Source organism: Zalophus californianus, chromosome 8, assembly GCF_009762305.2.
Source record: "Zalophus californianus isolate mZalCal1 chromosome 8, mZalCal1.pri.v2, whole genome shotgun sequence".
Classification (NCBI taxonomy): Eukaryota; Metazoa; Chordata; class Mammalia; order Carnivora; family Otariidae; genus Zalophus; species Zalophus californianus.
Genome location: NC_045602.1, coordinates 126,604,015 through 126,622,960, shown reverse-complemented (window position 1 = coordinate 126,622,960; position 18,946 = coordinate 126,604,015). Strand labels below are relative to the sequence as shown.

General features: G+C 49.8%; 1 protein-coding gene and 1 pseudogene across 4 annotated transcripts in view; both read right to left on the bottom strand.

Moving 5' to 3' along the window:
- EYA2 (EYA transcriptional coactivator and phosphatase 2) overlaps positions 1–18,946 on the bottom strand; it is a 266,106-nt gene that overhangs the window by 32,981 nt on the left and 214,179 nt on the right. For 3 of the 4 annotated variants that reach the window (XM_027622030.2, XM_027622032.2, XM_027622031.2), the window contains exon 10: positions 18,421–18,510. The exons of the other annotated variant lie outside the window; for it this stretch is intronic. In XM_027622030.2, coding sequence (XP_027477831.1) covers positions 18,421–18,510 — 90 coding nt within the window. The remainder of the gene's footprint in view (positions 1–18,420; positions 18,511–18,946) is intronic. 4 annotated transcript variants of the gene reach the window in all.
- Positions 4,405–4,964, bottom strand: LOC113937448 (annotated as a pseudogene).

Here is an 18,946-nt window from a genome sequence, read left to right as displayed (position 1 = left end):
GGCGCTAAAGTGTGACAACAGTAGCGATCACATTTCGGACTTAATAAAATACCATGACGCTCAGCTAGACGCTACCTCATACTCTACCAGCTGACCTGGATCCAGTTACCCGCTGAGCCTGGCTGGCAAAGAGGGGAGTGGGGCGGCGCCGAGGAAGGGAGCTCTGGGGGAGGAAGATCCTATGCCCCTCAATTTTCCTGCGTGGGGGGCAGGCCTCGAAGGTGGGCTACTGGCTCTTCACAGCCTAGGGTGCTTCTGGCCTCCTCAGGGTCGAGTGTGATCATCCTGGGGGGTCCGAGCAGGACCTGCTTATAAAGACAGAGGAAGGGTTCCCATGCCTCGACCTGGGTGAGAGACCTGGGCCCTGACGCAATCCCAGCCACGAGGAATTTACACTTTCTGATCCAGAGAAACACCCGCACATCGCCTTGTGCAAGAATGTCCATCATTCCAGCGAGAAACAGGAAAATACCTAAAGTTCCCTCAACTGGATCATCGCTAAATAAAATGTGGTATGTCCATTCAGTGGAATCCTACCCGGCGGGTCAGAAGAATGAGGTAGATTTTTATGGTAGCCCATGGAAATATTTCCAAGACATCCTATGGTGTGGGGAAAAAAGGCAGGCTGGAGAATGATACATCCAGTATCACATCATATATATATTGTTGACCCAGGAACAGCATGGGGGTTCGGGGTGCTGACCCCCATGCAGTCAAAAACCGGTGTATAACTTTTTGACTCTCCCCAAACTTAACTACTAATAGCTATTGTTGATTGGAAGCCTTACTGCTAATATAAACAATTACCACATATTTTATATATTATATGTATTGTATACTGTATTCTTATAATAAAGTGAGCTACACAAAAGTATTAAGAAAATCATAAGGAAAACACATTTATAGCACTGCGCTGTATTTATTAAAAAATCTGCTTATATGTGGATCCATGCAATTCAAACTCATGTTGGGGTGCCCGGGTGGCTCAACTGGAAATTGGTTAAGCATCTGACTCTTGGTTTCGGCCCAGGTCATGATCTCGGGGTCATGGGATCAAGCCCCACGTTGGGCTCCCTGCTTAGCGTGGAGTCTGCTTGTTCCTCTCCCTCTGCTCCTCCCCCTGCTCGCTCACTCGCTCTCAAATAAATAAATAAAAAATCTTAAAAAACACCCCGTGTTGTTTAAGGGCCAACTGTATTTATAAAAACCCATTAAAAACAAAGTAAAATATTTTATATGGATATATACATATGGATGGGAAAAGACAGATCTAGAAGATTATACATCTAGTTGGAAGCAGCAGTTCTATCTGGGAAAGCACTGGGATTGGGTTAGTGGTCAAAGGAAGCTTTAAACTCATTGAAATGCTTCCTCTCTCCCTCCTTCACTCTCTCTTTTTCTATAAGGATAATGCACATATGCACTGCCTTTGGAAAACAGAAAATATCTCATGGGAAGGAGACAGGATCTAACACTGAAGGACATTTAGGTTCCCAACGTGCCAGAGACAGCACGAGAGAGAGAGAGAGAGAGAGAGAGAGAGAGAGAGAGAGCGCGCGCGCGCGCGAGTAGGGGGGAGGGGCAAAGGGAGAGGGAGAAGCTGACTCCCCTGCTGAGCAGGGAGTCCAAAGCATGACTCAATCCCAGGACCTTGGGATTATGACTTGAGCCAAAGGTGGATGTTTAACCGACTGAGCCACCCAGGCGCCCAGCACTTTGCATATATTAAGGGGGATACTGCTGACATCTCATGGAGGAGGAAACGAAGTGGGGAAAAGTGCGAAACCTGCCTGTTATGGGCTGAATTGTGATTGTGAAACCCTGGCCCCCAGGACCTGTGAACGGACCTTATTTGGAAATAGGCTCTTTGCAGATAATCAAGTTAAGGTGAGATCATTAGGATGGTGGTTCTAATCCAATACGGCGGCGGCCTTATGTCGATGCAGAGACAGACACACGCAGGGAGAATGCCATGTGAGCATGAGGACAGAGGCAGGGCACAGACTCTCCCTCAGCACCCTCAGAAGGAACCAACCCTGCCGGCTCCTTGATCTTGGACTTCTCGTCTCAAGAACCGTGACACAGTGTTCCTGTCATTCCGGGCACCCAGCCTGTGTACTTTGTTCCGGCAGCCCCAGCAAACGATACAATGCCCGAGGCTACACAGGGAGGGAGAGGAGGGGCCCAGAATCACAAAAACTGTAAAGACACTTACTGTGGGCCCAGAACCACATCAGACAACGCATGCGTCAAGAGTGGGGAGGTTTCAAGGATGTAAAGTGGCTCTTGCTTTCCAGGTACTTGACATTATCACTGGGAAGTACGAGGTGACGTACATGAAATGCTGTACCACCAATTCAGCACCCAGACCTACCGGTCACCTCTCACGTGCCCAACCCTAGGCTGGATCCTGCATGTGTCCTGGAGTAGTCCCTGACTCCTTGCTTCCCCCCACATTCCTCAACCAACCCATCAGCAAATCCAGCTGGTAAGTCAATATATAGTCAATATATGTCCACGATCTGACTATGCGCACCTCCTCCACTGTTCCCACCACTCCAAGCTCTCATTATCTCCCACCGAGATCAGGGCTCAGGAGTCTATAACCCGAGGGCCAAACATGGCCCGCCACCGATCTGTGCGAATAAAGCTTTGTTGCAGCACAGCCAAGTTCGTTCATTTGTTACTGTCTATGGCTGCTTTTGTCCTACAATGTGAGAGACAGTGTGACCTGCAAAGCCTAAAATATCTACTATCCCGCTCTTGACAGAAGTTTGCGGACCCCTGACTCAGACTCACGGGGTCATCTCCTCACTCTCCCTGCTTCTACCCTTTCTGTGCCCCATCCTGCCAGCCCAGTCCACATCCAGCAGCCAGAGGGGTCCTGTTCGCACCTGAGTCAGATCCTGTCCCTCTCTGCTCAAAACCCCACAGTGGCTCCCGCCTCCCTTTGAATAAAAACACGGTCCTCACAAAGACTCGGGGTCTCCATGTCCGCACCCTGCCCCCATTGCCCACCATCTCTCACTGCACCTGCGGACACAGCAGACTCCTGCTATTCCTTCAACAACCCATACGCTATGGCTGCAGGGTCTTTGCACCTGCTGTTCCTTCTATTTCGAATGCCTTTCCTTCCCTTTCCATTTGCCAAAAGCCTGAAGAGGCTCTGTTGATATAATCTTCTTTGTAAAAACTGCTCCAACTCCACCTCACGTCAGGACAAACAACTTGTCTCTATTTTCCCACTTTGTGGGGCCTCTAGGACTAACCTAGGCCTTGTATAATGGCCGATCTCTTCTTTTATTCAATAAATTGGGAAACTATAAAGGTAGCATCCATCAGAGAATATAGCAATTAAGGGCATAGACTCTGGACCCTAGGGTCAAACTCTGGCTCTGCTACTCATTTAACTGAATGATCTTGGACAAGGTACTGAATCTTTTTGACCCTCAGCTTCCTATCTCTAACTGAGCTATGGAACACCATTTACCACATTGGAGTATTGCAAGGATTAAATGAGTCAGTATGGGTAAGGCACTCTGAAAAAGTATAGAAAATGCCACATCCACGTTTGGCATAATTCTTGCTATTATCATTATTTTGAATTCTGCAGGCCTGAACTCTGTGCCTGGTACAATAATGGTCAAATTGAACTGAGTTCACCATCAAGAGAGGCTCATAGTCGGCCAACTCTGCAGGTAAGGCAATTTAGAAGCAGTGCAGAAAACTACATTCCTCAGTCCAACCCCACCAACCTGTCAGGATGCTATGCACTCATACATCTCAGGGCCGCGGGGGCAGGAGAGAACTGGTAGAGATGTTCAGGTTCATATCCCCTGGACGCTGTAGTTGGTGTTCAAACGCCCCTCCATGGGCTTCAGTCCCAGCCCTGACATTTTCTGGGTGTGTGATCCCGGGTGGCTTACTTAACATCAAAGTTTTTAGTTTTAGAATAATTTTAGATCACAGAAAAGTTGCAACTACAGTATAGAGAGTTCCCATACATCCCACGCTGTTTCCCTTATTGTTAACGTTATATATGTATATATGTTATATATATAACATCTTATATAAATGCATTTTAAAGATTATATATGTATATACGTAACATCTTACATATATATGCATTTTAAAGATTTTATTTATGAGACAGAGAGAGGAGGAGCAGAGGGGGGAGAGGGACAAACGGACTCCATGCTGAGCGTGGAGTCCAACGCGAGACTGGATCTCAGGACCCCGAGATCATGACCTAAGCTGAAACCAAGAGTCAGATGCTTAACTGACGGCCTAACATATTTGTATGGTGCACCTGTCACAACTCATAAACAAACATTACTATATCATTATTAACTAATGTCAGTTCCTTTTTTTTTTTTTTTTTGATCACAAGTTGCCAATGGCACTTTACTTTTTCTTTTCAACATCCCGTTCTGCAGCTTCCTTGGCTCTTTTTGCCTGGATGCCAAGGAGCTGGGCATTGGCACGGGCCACGTGAAGACTGGTGAACACCTGCGGTTTTTCTCCTTTGTAAGGACCCTGGCTCTCTCCTTACGGACATTCCATGTGGGCATGACCCGGCCTGTCAATGGGGTGGCCAATCTGAGCTCTTCGGCAGAGCTGTCTCCCTTCTTGGGGGCCACGGAACTCGTCTGCTGGGACCATGTGGACTTGGGAGGCCTTCTTGGAGCCACTGAAATCCCAACGGTCTGTGCCACCTTGTCAGGGATGCTGGGCACCTGTAACCCTTCCAAGCGAAGCCCCTGCCCCCTGGCACCTTGGGGTGGGGCAGCCCGCAACGGGCCGGATGGGTCCCGAGGCAGCGTGTGGTCGCTGCGTTGTGCCTTGGTTTGCTGGGCCCTGCCTCTGTGGATCTGCCACGCCCGCTGCTTGAACCACGTGGCCACCTGCTGCTGCCAGTCCTTGTGGGAATGGGGCTTCGGGATCGTGCCATTCTGGCTGGGCATCGTGTCCAGGCCTCCTCGAGAGAGCACGGCCCAACTGATGTCCATTGTTTATCCGGAATTCCTTAGTTTTCGCACGTCCTTTTTCTCTTCCAGAATCCCATCCAGGGCATCACACTACATTCTGTCATCTCTCTCCTTAGGTTCCTCTGGGCTGTGACAGTTTCTCTGACTTTCCTTGGTGTTGCTAACACTTTCAAGGAGTACCAGTCAGGTGTTTCGCAAGAATATGTCTCAACGGGGATTCGTTGTTGTTTCTCTCATGGTTAGACTGGGGTTATGGGTTTTGGTGAGCAGGACTGCAGAAGGAAAGTGCCATTCCCACTGCATCGTATCAAATGTGCATCCTACCAATGTGACTCACCACTGCTCACGTTGACCTTGACCACCTGGCTCAGGCAGTCTCCGTCAGGTTCGTCTGCTGGAAGGTTACTCTCCTCTCCTTTCTAGACTGTACTCTTTGAAAGGCAGTCACTATGCAAAGCTCACAGCTGGGATGGAGTATCTAAGTAAATGTTTCGGGGGGCGCCTGGGGAGGCTCAGTCGGTTAAGCATCTGACTCTTGGTTTCGGTTCAGGTCATGATCTCAGTCCTGAGATCGAGTCCTGCATCTGGCTCTGTGCTCAGCGGGAAGTCTGCTTGAGATTCTCTCTCTCCCTCTGCCCCTCCCCCATGCACAGGCACTCCCTCTCAAATAAATAAAATCTTTTTAAAAAAATAAGTGATTCAGAATTTTCTGCATGGGAGATTGTCCTGTTCCCCTCCACTTACTTATTGGTTTAATCATTATCTGTATCATTGCGGACTCATGGGCACTTTTTTAATACTTAGAATCCAATAGTATGTTCCTTGTTTTAGTAGTCAAAGTGCTCCAGCTTTGGCCCCTGGGAACTCTTTCCAGGAGCCCCCGTGTCCCTTTGACATCCTCCATCACTGTAGGGTTTTTGGAGCACTTCCTTACTTTCTGGCACCATAAGAGGCTTCCCATGTATTATGTGTGTTTCTTGCCCCCAGCCCTGGAATCAGCCACTTCTCCAAGGAGCCCTGGTTCCTTTTCCTGGAAAAGGGTCATAGAACCCAAGATATGGGTGCTGGGTGTGCCCAATGCTACTGGAGCGTCAGCATTTTGGGGCTCTCTCAGGTGACAAAGTCTCCAGTTTCTTATGAAACATGCTTAGTACGCCCCTTGGCAGGTGTGTTACAAAGAATGTGGCAGGCCTGAGAAATGGTACCAATTATAGTCCGGATCCCTCTTTCACCAGGGCTCTGAAACTAAAGCCCAGAGCGGGCCCAGGCGGAACTGAGGTGAAGAGTCACAGGGTGGGGGTGAGAGTACCTGTGGGGCTATCTGCCTGTCCTCGCCGACGGCGGTGATTTGTCCGTTTGTCACGTGCTCGAGGTCCAGATTTAGTTTCCGGGTGATGCTCGTCTCATAAAATGTAGGGGGAGGGCATCTCATCTTTTTCTTTGCTTTGTAGTTTGTGCAAAATGGGATTTATCCTTTCCTTGAACGTTTGGTGGAATTCCTGTTTAACACCAGCTCAACCTGGTGCCTTTTTGAGAGTACATCCTCAACTGCCATTTCAATTTCTCACAGTCATTGGTTTATTTATTTTTAAACTTCCCCTTGGGTTAATTCTGGTAATTTAAATCTTCCTGCAAAGTGTCAACTTCATCTAGGTTTCAAGTTCACTGGCATAATACTGTATAGTATTCTCATAATTAAAAAAAAATGAATTTCCCCTGAATCTACAATAACATCCATCCTTTCATTCTTGATGTGGCTTATCATCTCTACCTCTTTTCTCTTTCGTTTTTTCTTGCTCATCCTTGCCAAAGGCTTATCTTCCTTCATGGTCTTTTCAATTTTCTTGTTTTTCTAATAAAAATGTAATTTAAGGCCGGATCATCCTTTGCTTGCATCCCGCAGGCTTGGATACTCAGCATTCCCATGATTGTTCAGTTCCGAACAGCAAGCTCAGGGACAAATACTTATCAAAATTCGTTCTGATAAAGCTGGCGACAGCTGGGGTTTCCCCAACCTGCCCTGCTGAGGTCCGATCCCATTACTTTTTGTCCTTGGCTGCCTGGAGGCACGAATGCAGAAGGGAACTTGTTGACAAATTTGTTTTAGAAAAATGAGTCTCGTTACAGGCCAGATGGACTCCCTGGCCACTCCTTTTCTTTCGAGGCAGGTATATTTTTAAGTGAGATTGCCTACTGCGGCCTCTAGACTAGCCAGAGAGGGGCCTGCTCCCTGGGAGGGAAACCCGGCTGTCTCTCTTGTGTTGTCTAAATGTTTAACTTATCTGAAGAGCACCAAAGAGGCCTGGGCCGCACCGCATTAACGGCCGGTTGGGCAGGATGCCTGGGAGAGCAGTTCAGCGCTGACATGGTGAAATATTATTCTCCCTGATAGCTCCCGCAGAACCGTAAATCAGACGTTAGCCATCAGGCCTGCGCGTCAGGCAAGCAGCCTCAGCTTGCCCAGATTCCAGCCACTCCGGAGTCCCTCTAGCGAGATCCTTCCCGAAGCTCTGGCAGCACGTCGAAATGCTCCCCCTTGGGCCTGCCTGCCTTCCTGGCCATTCCTGAATCCGGCAAGGGGTACTGTCAGCCAAAACCCTTTAGATCCATCTGATTTCTAACAGAGGCCTCTATTCTTCCCTGCACTCAGCTGATCTTATGCCTTTTTCTCCTCCTCGGTTCACCTCAAAACCATGTTGAAGTCGGCTTGGCCTGGGATTAAATTTCCACGCTGCTCTTCCTATGTGATCTCTCTGGGCCTCAGGTGCCTCATCTGTAAAATAGAGATAAAGAACCCTCCCCTGCAGGGCTGTTGTGAGATTTCAGTGAGGAAATTTGCCTGTGTGATGCCCAGCACAGGAGCTCAGTACATGTCAGCGCTGGGCAAGTTAACATCGTGGTGCCTCAGTTTTCCCATCTCAAAAATGGGGGTCTGAGACAGTATTTACCATCTGCAGCGGTGTAAGGCCTGAATGAACGAGTGCAGGCAGGCCCTCTGGACAGCTTGCAGTCGTATCAGCTGGGGCTGGACGGTGTTTATTATTCCTAGCTGTGCCCTCCGCTCAGCTCCTGCTATGGCCCGCATTCTTCTTTCTAGAAATGCGTTCAGATCCTCTATTGCTCTGCTCAACTTCTGGGTGGGGAGTGAGGGTGCTGTGCTGTCATGGTTCCTTAGGTTTGTTGTTGTTATTTGTGTGACTCCTGTTTTGTATATATGATGTGAAGATGATGTGCTAAGTCACGGAGGAGCTTTTGTCTTCTGTCTTGCACATTTATGTGGGGGGAATTTCTTTTCCTCTTGCTGCCAGACCTTGCTTGTCTTTCTCCTGACATCCCGGCTACACCAACCCTCTCTGCTCTGTCCCTCCCTACGAACCCGTCGTCTACAGCACTGTGTTCGGTCTGGATTTCCTGTGGGGAATCTTCTTTCCCAAGCCAGATGGCAACTGCTCTCCCTGGGAGAGGCAGCAGAGCATAGTGGGTAAGTGCTTGGATGCCAGAGCCAGGCCACCTGGGTCTGAATATTGCCACTGCCAACTGTGTGACTTCGGGCTGTTCACTTAACCTCTCTGTGCCTCAGTTTCTTCATTTGTAAAATGGGTGCTATGGACTGAATGGCTGTGTTCCCCCCGCAATTCATATGGTGAAGCCCTGAATCCCAGCGTGGCTGTATTTGGAGATGCGGCCTCTAAGGAAGTAAATGTTAAGGTTAAATGAGGTCATAAGGGTGGGGCCCTGATCTAATAGGATCAGTGCCCTTCAAGGAAGGGACATCAGAGAGCCCCCTTTCTCGGTCTCTGCACACACACTGAGGTGGCCTTCTACAAGCCAGGAAGAGAGTCCTTGCAGAAACCAGATCTACCAGCACCTCAGTCGGGGACCTCTAGCCTCCAGAATTGTGGGGGGAGGGCATTGTGACAAAATTCATTTCTGTTGTTTAGACCATTCAGTCCGTGGTGTTCTGTTGTGGTAGCCTGAGCAGACTAAGACAATAGGGTAACAACAGTGAGGATTACACAGGTTAACACGTGCAAACTCTTCAGAACAGTGTTTGGGACAGAAGCGCTCAATATATGTCAGCTTTACGATTTGCATCATCATCATCATCACTGAAAATACAGGTTGTGTCTTATAAGTTTAGGATTCTAGATTCGCACTGATAGAACTTCCTACAATGAGGTCAATGTTCTGTTCTGTCCAGTATAATAGCCACCAGCCACTGGCTTAATGTGTAATCATTTCTCCCCCTTGACACTAGTAGGAAAAAAACCCATAAGTTTAACCATTTTTTTGTTTCCTTTTTGGTATTCAAGTAAAAGCCGGCTACCCGAAGCCTGGGTTGTGCTATCCACTACGTGATCCAGAAATACCGAGCAGCCGGCTGATGGCTCTCAAGGGCTCAGTGCTGCGATTCTCCAGGGGGTGCGGCTGGCTTTTTGGGTGTGATGGTTCCTCCCGCGCCAGGCGGTTATCTGGCATTCCTGGCCCTGCCTGCTACAGGCCAGTACCTCTTCCCCTTCCTGGGACAACCGGCAGACTCCCTCCCACTTGCAAACACCCCGCCCTGGCCGGATGGCCCTGCCCTGGGGGCTAGTTAAAACACACTGACGAGGACAAGGAGGTTGCATACCCCCGACAGCACCTACTCCTGGAGCAGAAATGGTACCAACGCTCTCTCCCACACACTGTGCTGGCCCTAGCTCACCGTAACCTCCGTTTCGCATCTTTCTCTTGCCCCAACTGAGAGCCTTTTTGCTGGAATCTGGAAATGCTCCTAATCACACTGCCTATAAAATCTCAGCACTCAACAAGGTCTAGATTTTCAAATCTATTTTTAATCAAAGTTATGGTATCTTAAAACAGAAAGAATGAATTCTTGTTTTGAAGATTTGCATTTTTTAAGAGTGCAGGCTTTGGAGTCCAGCCAACTCCGGTTTGAATCTTGGGCTTAATACTTATAGCTACTGTGAGCTTGGGCATATCCCTCACCCTCTCTAAACTTTAATTTCTTTATCTGTAAAATGGGGGGGGGGGAAAGAAACACGACTGGCTGCACAGGATTGTGCACAAATTCCTGGCACTTTTGCAGGGGATGATTCTATATGCGCATAATGATAATGAAAATCATTATAATAAAATAATACTAATAACCATCGGTTATGTTGTGCTCTTGTGTTCTAGGTCCTTTATATACATTAATCCAATTAATTCTTAATCTAATGAAGCAGGTATTATTATTCCCGTTTTGCAGATGAGGACAGAGGCACAGAGAGGTTAAGTAACTCACCTGAGGTCACACAGCTTGCAAATGCAGAGCTGGGTTATGAACCTAGGCCATCTGGCCCCAGAATCTTTGCTCTCAGCCATTGCCTCATATTATCGCTGATAAAGGCCCACTGGACAGGGGAAGTTTGCAGCCCATCCTTTGGCTTTTTGTACCCATCAGTCATTTCAAAAAGTATCTATAGCATGCACCTCTGTGCCAGGCATTTGGGTTGGGTAGACACTTAGTAGAAATGCTTCATGCTTCCTGTGAAGCTGGCTGCATGGCTGCCAAGGTTTCCTCCTTTACCTGCCAACGAGAGACAGCCCAGTGGCCTCTGAAGCTGAGTGGGCCCAGGCAGTCTCAGGGGGTCCAGGAACCACCAGCTGGGGGATCCGGTCCCAGGTCTGGATCTGGGCTTGCTCCTCGCAACTCCCACCTCTCAGGGTGTTTGTAAGGCTTGATGGAGACCTCTCACGGCTCCGGGTCTCCAGGGCCAGAGGACAAACGACGGTCAACCCCGCAGGTCTGGTTACAAATGGCACAATCTCCGCGGTCATTGGTTGAGTGCTTAGCCGGGCCAGTGCAGGGCATCCTTGTACAGTGGAGGAGCCATGCCCAGGAGCAGGGCTGTACACACTCCATCTCTGATCTTAAAACAACCTACAAGATACGTTTTCATCCTTATTTTACAGAAGAGGCAACGGAGGCCCAGAATGTTGAAGTCACACCGTGTCTAAGATCATTCAGCGAGTGGCAAAATGGGGTTCACACCAAAGTCTGACTTCAAGGCCTGTACCTTCGCCACCGGTGGCCTTATTCGTTGGGTGTTTTCTCTGCTTTGAATGTCATGGTCCTCTGCCAACCTTGCTTTTCCAAGCACCCCATTCATTCTGGGGTGGATCAAGGAAAGAGATCTGTCTCTGCCACAGGAAATTCCTGCAGTCACCCAGCCTTTGGATAGGTGGAGACCAGCTTTGGCATAAGTGCCAGGGCCTCCCAGATGCGGACGGCACCTGCAGGTGCTCATGTCCCCCAGCAGGGACGAGTGTGGGGGCGGGGAACTCTCAGGACTCTGCTTTCTTCCTGCCACTGGCAACACATTGAACCAGCCCAGGGGGCAATCCTTGCTCCCCGCCTTACAGCCTGCACCTGGGGGTTGTCTGGCCCTGCATAGAGAGCTCTGAGGGCTCGTATTCACTCCAAAACTTCTTTTCACAAAGGAGCTGGGTTCTAATTCAGCTCCAAGTATACTTTCTTTGGCCTTCTCTTGGTTTTAAGGCTTAATATTGGGGCAAATCCTGACCCTAGGGGAATGGGATGCTCCCACTACCCTCTTGAGAGACGTATACTTGTGCACATACACATATGTTACATTCAATTTCTGGGGTTCATGTACTCTTCACAGATGGAGTATGACCTGAACAATCACTCTTGAGCTCTAAGTTCTGCAAGTCAGAGTTTATCTCGAAGTTGCTAAAGTGCCTCGCTGGTACTTCTGATATGTATTTTCATCTAAGAAGGTGAAACAAGTTAATAAAAATGGGATCTGTCTGCAGGAGTATTAACTTCTGCTGCGCTGTATGTTCCCCAAACATACCCATCCATTTCTTGCCTCTTTACCTTTGCACCTGCTGTTCCCTGACTTGGGAATACTCTTCTCACACCTGTGTCTCTCCTGTACTTCCTCTCCAACCCCCAAACAAATCCTTACTCTTTCTTTAATACCCAAGCACCTGCTCCTCTTTGATGCTTCCCCTGTTCCTGTCATCTCAACCAGAAGGACTGCTTAATCACTTCCTCCTTTGGGCTGCTGCTGAGCCCCCTTGGGGATGTCCAGCAGAGCAGTCCTAGCTCACCTGTCCTATGATGGTGTGCTACATGTGTGTCCCTTACCAGGAGGCGGGCTCCTCAGGGACAGGGGCCACACCTGGCTCATTTCTGTGACTAGAACCCCTGGTACATAAAAGTTGGGCAGAAGTTAATGGGAGGAATACAAGATAGAGGGACAGGGTGGAAGGAAGAAAGAAGGAGGGCTAGGTGGATGGATGGAAGAAAGGAAGGGAAGAAGGCCAGACAGAGGGAAGGAAGCTAGGGAACGCACGGAAAGAAGGGAGACGGAAAATACATGGATGGGAAGATGGATGAATGGACAGTTGGATCAATGAGTGTGTGTGTGGGGGGGAAGAAAAATGGATGGATGGACGGACGGACGGACGGACGGATGGACGGATGGATGGATGGAAAAAAGGCTAAGCAGATGGTAATGATGGGCTGGAAATACAGGCGGATGGAGGGATGGATGGACGGATGGACGGATGGATGGACGGACGGACGGATGGACGGATGGACGGACGGATGGATGGACGGATGGATGGATGGATGGACGGACGGATGGACGGACGGATGGATGGAAAAAAGGCTAAGCAGATGGTAATGATGGGCTGGAAATACAGGCAGATGGAGGGATGGATGGACGGACGGACGGATGGATGGACGGACGGACGGATGGACGGATGGACGGACGGACGGATGGACGGACGGACGGATGGACGGATGGACGGACGGACGGATGGACGGATGGATGGATGGATGGATGGACGGACGGATGGACGGACGGATGGATGGAAAAAAGGCTAAGCAGATGGTAATGATGGGCTGGAAATACAGGCAGATGGAGGGAGAGAGGGATCAAAGAATGGAAGGAAGGAAAATGGAAAAATGGAAGGGAGGGAGAGAAAAGGAAAGAACAGACGGACGAGGTTCTGTGGAGGGGGAGAGAGAGAGGTGGGGGGGGAGAGAGAGAGAACACACAAGCTAAGGCAGAGGCAGGGGAAAGAGGGAAGCCCGGCAAAAGTGAGGCCAGTACTTCCTCTAATGCGGATCCGCCATGCTGGTTTCACCCTGCGGCCATGCTGACTGGCATCTCCTGCCCTGCAGCCTGAGCCTGGAAGTCAAAGCCTCTCTTAGCTGTGTTCCCCCAGAGCCTCCGCTCAGCTGGGATGGAGGCGCAGGGCTAGGCCCAGCATCAGCTTTGGCCGTGACTCCTACAGCCCTTTAGGAAGTGACAGCTCGGGAGGCTCCCCACGAAAGGGCTTTCAGGGTGAGCGCAGTTCCGTGAGCCCTGAGGATGGTCGCCCAGGTCTTAAGCCATAGGCGCATGAGTTTCAGTTGAGCCCGTGCCCTGCCCTGCAACCCAGCCAACATTTTGAACGAGGGGTCCCCTGCCCCAGCTTCTAAGCGGCTCCTGCACAAAGGCGAGGTGGCCCAGAGCAGGGAGCCGGTTGGCGGTATTTATGCCCAAGCTCCAGCAGCTGGAGTCATGACCTTGCCATATCTCTGTGTTGCATGCACTGCTTTTGAACCATTGTGAAATCAGGAGGTGGGCAAGCTAGTTGTATTTTTCTAGCTCATAGTAAAATAAACGTCTAACGATTTAAATGAAACAGTTTGCCCTGGTACCATGGAGCCCCCTGCCCAGCCCCCAGGCACACGCCGCACCCCTGGTGGAGAGGCCCAGTTGTTGGGCACGTGCAAGCGGGCCAGGCTCTGTGCGGGCAGCTTTCATCTCTCCCCCAACATCATTACACCCTGGAAGCTCGGGGCTTTTCTTCTACCTGTTGAGCAGATGAGGGAACTGAGGCTAAAGGAGGGGGAGACACTTGCCCCGGGCACACAGCCAGGCATGGGTGGAGCCAGGACTCCAAGGCAGATGGAACGGATTAGAAGGTGCTTGCCCTAAGCTCAGGACAGGTGTCCTGGAGAGCCGGAGATCAGCTGAACTTGGCACCTACCCTGTCTCTGGACTCTTCCCCTTGAGTGCTTTCACATGGGAGGCTGGGTGCCTGACTTGACAGAACTCAGATACCTGCTTCCACCCTTGCCCTCTTTGGTCTGTTCACTGAAGGAGCCTCGGAACCTAAGTCAGCTGGTGCTCTCCTGCTTAAAACCCTCCAATGGCTTCCTGTCACCCTGAGGAGATTATCCCAAGCCTTCGGATGGCCCAGAGCCCCATGTGACCTGCACCCAGCTCCCACTCCCACTGCCCACCACAATCCTCCCTGCTCCTGGGCCAGCCTCCCTGTTTCCGGAACCTGCCAACGTGGACCATGCCTCAGGGCCTCTGCCCTGCTCTTCTGTCCGGCACACTCCCTGCCCGGATACCCACATGGCCCGCTCCCTCACCTCGTTCAGGTGTCTGCTCCAACGTGGCACAAGCCTTACCTGGTTGTGTCAAGTGAAGTAACAGCCTCATGACCATCTCCTCCCTGACTCTGCTGGTCTCTCTTTGGGGCACTTTATCTGACATTATATATTCAGTTGTTTATGATCTGCTTCCCCAGCCAGAAGGTCAGTGCTCTGAGGGCGGGGATCTTGCTGTGTATCATCTGCCACTGAATCTGCAGCATTTAGCAGAGGGCCTGGCAGACGCTAAGTTCTCCCTAAATCGCTGCTGCGTGCCCGAGCTAACTCCCTTACTTACAGATGGCACTGCACGCTCAGAGCGGAGAGGGGTCTTCTGACTTTGGCCTCTAAGACCCCACCATCCATGCAGGGGCTGGCCTCGCTGGCCTCGGGAGGCTGCCCCCTGGATTTGGACAAGGGCTCCCTGCACCAGCAAGCTAACGGTTTTTCCTTGTGTGAGTCTTAACTTCTCCCTTGTGCACCACGGTTTCAGTTCTGCTGAGGTGCCCTGGGGGCTTCTGGCACCGGGGACATTTTTGAAAAACATTTAGGGAATAAAACCAAACTGGCTTCCCTGAGTAGCTCCAGCTGGGAATTAAATCCTTCGCCAGGAGGCGTGACTCCCACTTCGGGGCCAATGAGGAACAGCACAGGCGGCGAGACTAAAGACATTGCCTTGAAACACACATCAGTCCAGTGAAATGCCTGGCTCTGAGCCTCAGGTTCAACCCACGTCGATAAAGCGCCCACTGTGTGTCTGGCGTTTTTACCGTGTGGGACTTCAAACTCTTACCTCTGCCCGTCGATTCGGTATCTTTCCCGGGTGTCGCAGACACCTCAAACCCCACGTGCCCTCGACAGAAGGATGGGTTTCCCCACGCATTCCCACGTCTGCCTTGTCTGCCCATCTCGGAGGATGGCACTGTCGCCCTGGTCAGGCCAAGCCACCCCGACCCCCGCCTCCTCTCTCTCCTTTGTGCCCCCATCCAACCCACCAGGAGCCCTCTGGCTTTACCGCCATCCCGAAGCCTATATCCTACCACCTTGATGCAACCCAGCTTTCTTCTCTTGCTTGGACAACTGCAATAATCTCTTTGCTGGTCTCCCAGCCTCCACCCTTCGCCTCCTATTGCCCGTTCTCCACACAGCAGCCAGAGCAGTCGTTTTAAAACATAAACTAGATCACGCAGCTTTTCCTGTTTAATGCTCCCTGGCCCCACGGCTGTCCACAGCACTTAGAATAAACTCTGATGTCCCTGACCCGTGTCTGGCTCACACCTCCCTCTCCAGACTCATTTATCTCAGTCGCCCCTGTGCTTTCACTCATTCACTACAGTCACTGTGGCCTTCACACACTTCCCACCGCAGGGCCTTTGCATGTGCTGGTCCCACCTCTCTAGATCTCCACCTGGCTGGCTGCTGTCATCATTCAAGCCTTGGCTCAAGCGTCACCTCCTCGAGAGGCCTCCCCTGACTCCTTCGAGAATGCTGACCCACCCCCCCCCAAGCCTACCCCCTCTCTCCCACCACTCACTAGCACATCTCATTGTTTTATTTTCTTCATGACCTTTTCATTAAATTAACTTTCTCATTTATGGATTTGTTTAGCTGTTTACTGCTGAGGCCCGGGGGATTGAGGGTGACACAGCTGGGGTTCCTGCCCTCATGGAGCCAACATTTTAAGGAGGAGATCTTGAGAGACTAAATCTACCCTGGACTTTTCAACCATAAGAGCCAATAATTTCCTTTCATTTGCTAAAGCCAGTCAGGCTTTGTCATTTGCAATCAGCTGACTCTTTATTACATTAGGCTCCATAAACACTTGCTGAATTCAACTGCCATGTTTGTTTTGTTCGTTAGTTCTCTCCCTCCCTCCCCCCTCTTTTTCCCCAAGACACGAGAGGTCATTGTAAAGTGGGCCTGCACGTTGCATCTGGCTGAAGGGACAGTCCTGGGCTTGATGCTCACAGAGCAACACACCACGCCAATGTTCTCCTTTGTCATCAATGAGTTTCTACATAGATCCTCTCTTCGATTCCTCAAAAAGTTGAAACTAGAGCTACCCTACGACCCAGCAATTGCACTACTGGGTATTTACCGCAAAGATACAAATGTAGTGATCCGAAGGGACACCTGTACCTCAATGTTTATAGCAGCATGTCCACAATAGCCAAACTGTGAAAGGAGCCGAGATGTCCATCGAAGATGAATGGATAAAGAGGATGTGGTATATATATATACAACAGAATACTACTCAGCCATCAAAAAAACGAAATCTTGCCATTTGCAACAACATGGATGGAACTAGAGGGTATTATGCTAAGCGAAATAAGTCAACCAGAGAAAGACAATTATCATATGTTCTCACTCATATGTGGAATTTGAGAAACAAGACAGAGGATCATAGGGGAAGGGAGGGAAAAATTTAAAACATGATGAAATCACAGAGAAAGACAAACCATAAGAGACTCAATCATAAGAAACAAACTGAGGGTTGCTGGAAGGGAGGGGGGATGGGGTAACTCGGTGATGGGCATTAAGGAGGGCATGTGATGTAATGAGCACTGGTTATAAGACTGAAGAATCACTGAACTCTACCCCTGAAACTAATAATACCCTGTCTGTTAATTAACTGAATTTAAGATGTTGGGCAGAGAACATCCATTCCACTTCACAGATAGGAAGGCTGAGGCCCAAATGGCTTGCCTAGGCTGGACAGAACACAAGACTGATCATTTCAGCAAGGGTTTCCTCCTCTGGAATTTTAGGACCACAGACCAGAAAGGAAAACCTGTAGCCCTTCCTGATGATACATACCAGTCATGCTCTGGGCCAACCAGGCCAGATCAGAATTCAGAGCCTTCATATTTCTACTTCACAGGCTAGTCCCAGGGATTTTTGATTCCAGGAAAAAATATTCCTGCTAAGATAATCAGGACTGTTCTTTCATACACAGTATAATTTTAGATTACCTTCATTTTTCAATCTGGTAAACCAAAAATGCAAATGCAGTTCACAAAGCCATTAGATCCCCACATTAATCCTCTTATCAGCCAAAAAACCTTCTCACCTTGGAGAAAGCTGCTTGCTCTTTCATCAGAGGTTAAATCATGCATTGTATTTCCTTCCTTGCTTTGGCTACCAGGGAGCTCAAGAGAGATTAACTCTGAACTTCACTGCAGTAGTTGGCCTGAGCTAGATTTTCCTGGTACAGTGCCTTACCCTTATTTGTTAACTTAGCTTTCTATTCCTTTGCCTTGCTTTAATAGTTCAATTTTAAATATGTTTTCCATTTGAAATTCTTCTCAAATCTTTCTGCCACAGGCTGGGTATAAACAAAGGAGTTAAATTGATTTCTGACGTTGTTCCCCTCCCCCCCCCAATCTCTTTTGCCACTTGCCTCAGGGCACAGGAGCAGATACTAAATAAGCACCAGTCCCTCGGCTTGCTCTCTTTCTTCGTAAAACATGTTTTCAGGGGAATGTAAATTGTTTTTAAAAGCTTCCATCCTGGCCCACTGCTAATTATTACTGACCCAGGAGGATCTGTACTAATTTGCCTTAATAAACTTATTAAATAGTAAATTTCAGGAGGAAGAGACGACACAGCCTTTATTGGATTAGCGAAACTGCCAGAGCAGAGAGAAGCCTGTTGGTCGCCTGGGGAAGCTGGGGAGATCAGCTGGCCAAGTGTGTTTTCAATAAACTGTCTGTTGCTGGCCATGGTTTTGTGCCTTCTTGGGGGTTGTCAGCAAAAATTTCTAGCCTCCAAAGGAAAAAGGAAAACCACAAAAGAGAAAAGGCAGCTCAGAGCGGAGAGGGGTCTTCTGAATTTAGCCCCTAAATCCCCACCATCCATGCAGGGGCCGGCCTCGCTGGCCTCGGGAGGCTGCCCCCTGGATTTGGACAAGGGCTCTTCCCCCGAACCCGACGCAGGTCATTTAGCATGGGGACTACGACACAGAACGGGCCGGCAATGCCAAACCTCCAGGTCGTTGAAGAACAGATGCGTATCTGCAAGGTTGAAGATCATTTCTTCCATCATCAGGCCGATGCGCACCGACGTTGTGGTGTCCTGGTAGAAAGAAGGGACAGAGTCACCTGCCAGCAGGGCCTCTCTCCCATACACTCCCCGCCCTCCCGACTGAAAGGCAGTCACAGACATTCCTGATGGACTCCCATGCGGTCTAGGCTGTGTCTCCGCGTGGGGTCAGGGTGATGATGCTGGATGGCTTCCGAGATTTCACTCCTAGGTGCTCCTGGTTTCTCCTTGCCCTCTTTAGTACTGCAATCTCCCCCATATGCCCCTGCAACTGCCACTGTGCTCAGAGTTGCCAGATCCGGGAATGGCGGCAAGAAAGGAGGGCCCCTCCCAGCCTTTCCACTTCCAGGGAAGCCTGCAATACTAAAGGGAAGCAGCAGAGACTGGGTAAAACCCACCGGCAGAGCGGGCATGTTGGTTCTCTCTTTACTACAGTCTCTCTGTGGAAGCTGTCATACTCCTCCCGTAC